The sequence below is a fragment of the Lepus europaeus genome, chromosome 8 (assembly GCF_033115175.1).
Source record: "Lepus europaeus isolate LE1 chromosome 8, mLepTim1.pri, whole genome shotgun sequence".
Classification (NCBI taxonomy): Eukaryota; Metazoa; Chordata; class Mammalia; order Lagomorpha; family Leporidae; genus Lepus; species Lepus europaeus.
Window position 1 is genome coordinate 123,974,891 of NC_084834.1, and position 2,012 is coordinate 123,976,902.

A 2,012-nucleotide genomic window follows, 5' to 3' on the forward strand; every position below is an offset into this window, starting at 1 on the left:
TCCCAAGGTCAGTCATGATAGGAGAACTGGAGAAACAATAGTGATTGCTGCCTGGGCCTGGGCAAGACTGACCAACGCAGATGTGAAGTCCTCTGAAGAGTCCTGTCCTCCCCCAGCCAACTGTCCCTACCCAAGAACTGTTTGATTGCCCAACAGGAAGTAGTCTCGCTAAATTAGGACTTCTTGCCCCTGGAGATCCTTAAATAGGAGAAGTCCTGTGCTGCATGTGTGTGGTGCCTGCTGCTCCAGGAGGCCTGGGTCAGAGGACTGCTGCCTGCCCTTCTCTGCTCATCCCGCATAGCCTGAGGATCTGTAAGTACTGAAAAGCTATTGACACTCACTCTATGTGGTGAGGGTTTTGTCATTGCAGCCCAGCATCAATCTGACCCCTCAAGGTAAGGCTTACAGTGGTGGAACTCAAGCATGCAGAGGCCCTGTTGTGCTCCACTGTGTGGGCCTCTGGTGGGTGCTGGAGACAGGAGCCGCCAGGTGGGCGAATAGAGAGACTCAAGAAGTTTGTCCAAACAAACATATTTTACTTGACATGCCCAGTGGACACAACAGCAGCTTCTTCAAGAGAGCTTTATTTCACAGAATGTCTATTCAGGATCTTTGTGATTTTCCTATCAGGTTGTATGCTTTTGGCTATTGAGCTGTTTGCATAATTTCTGTACTTTGCTGTACCCTGCTCTCCCCTCCTCCAGGTGCCTCCCAGCCATGAGGACCCTCACTCTCCTTGCTGCCATTCTCCTGGTGGCCCTGCAGGCCCAGGCTGAGCACATTTCAGTGAGCATCGATGAAGTCGTAGACCAGCAGCCCCCACAGGCAGAGGATCAGGACGTGGCCATCTACGTTAAAGAGGATGAGAGCTCCGCTCTTGAAGCTTTAGGTGAGAGATACAGCATAGCAGAGCTGCACAGACTCAGGGGAGGAACAGGACATGGGCACTGGAACAGCCTGGGAGAGCAACTGAGATGATTTCACATAACCTCCCAGACCCACAGTTTCTCAACTGCAAAGTGAGCATCGCAAGCCCAGTGAATCTGGCACATTCTGCCAAGACTCCTGAATGTGCGAGATGTGTGTGGTAGTCTCTAGGTTTAAACATGGACAGACACATTACTGATTTTTCTGTATCTAAATGTGCAGAATTCGAGGAGAGGAGAATATTGAATGCAGTCTATAAGAGGAGGTTTAGAATCTGGAGGCAGGAGCAAGGCTGTGCTCAGATGCATGTGTGATGGGGCCAGAGCACACAGAAGTGAAGACACTGAGAATGAGTCTCGGGTTCTGTGCCAATACCAGCACTTGCTGTGGGTATTTGTTGTCGGTGCTGGCGGGTCTACAGCAGCCAACCTAATGAGCCTACTCACCACGTGAGTAGCTTCTGCAGCGTACCCTTGCCACCCTGTATGACTCCCATGTTCAATGCTTGATGGTCCCACTCTGTCCGCAGGTGTAAAAGCAGGTGTGGTCTGTGTGTGCAGACGAGCCCTCTGTGTACCTCGGGAACGTCGCGCTGGGTACTGCAGAATCCGTGGAGTCCGCCACCCACTCTGCTGCCGCCGCTGAGTATGAAAAACAGAAAAAAAAAAGCAAGTGCCTTGTTTGCCTTGAAACCTCAAGTGAACATGTTATGACTCCTGAGCCTTCCCCTTCCTTTCCTACCCAAATAAAGAGTTCGTAATGAAGCCTTGAGTTTGTGCTCCTGTGATGCTCATGTGTGTGTTATTCAGACTCCTAAAGTGCAAGTCCCAAAACTCTTCTAAATGAAACTCTGGCTCCAAATTTGAGGCTGAACTGAGTTGAACTCGGGCTTCAGGCAGAAAGTGATCAGAAAGCCCCAGTCTGGTTCTGCTCTCTCTACTGACCTCCATTTTGTCTTCTGTCAGCCTACATTCAGATGAATTCCACTCCCAAAGACATTCCCCAAGTGTAAGGCTGAGCAATTCTTACCAGTTAATGTTCATGAAAAACCACCATCCTCTAATCCAAAGTGTTGAAATTCTGTT

At 49.8% G+C, this 2,012-nt stretch overlaps 1 protein-coding gene across 1 annotated transcript; it reads left to right on the forward strand.

Annotated features, from left to right (window-relative positions):
* The first annotated feature begins 717 nt into the window (after nucleotides 1-717).
* On the forward strand, nucleotides 718-1,572 carry LOC133765745 (corticostatin-3). Its single transcript, XM_062199308.1, has 2 exons — nucleotides 718-889; nucleotides 1,457-1,572. The coding sequence occupies exons 1-2, from the start codon at nucleotides 718-720 to the stop codon at nucleotides 1,570-1,572; spliced, it is 288 nt and encodes a 95-aa protein (XP_062055292.1).
* Nucleotides 1,573-2,012: the final 440 nt, after the last annotated feature.

What these genes read in the sequence shown, in the direction of transcription:
- LOC133765745 (XM_062199308.1), top strand. Translation starts at nt 718, where the DNA reads ATGAGGACCCTCACTCTCCTTGCTGCCATTCTCCTGGTGGCCCTGCAG. An exon ending in CTCCGCTCTTGAAGCTTTAG is followed by an intron (nt 890 to 1,456) that starts GTGAGAGATACA and finishes CTCTGTCCGCAG; the next exon opens with GTGTAAAAGCAGGTGTGGTC.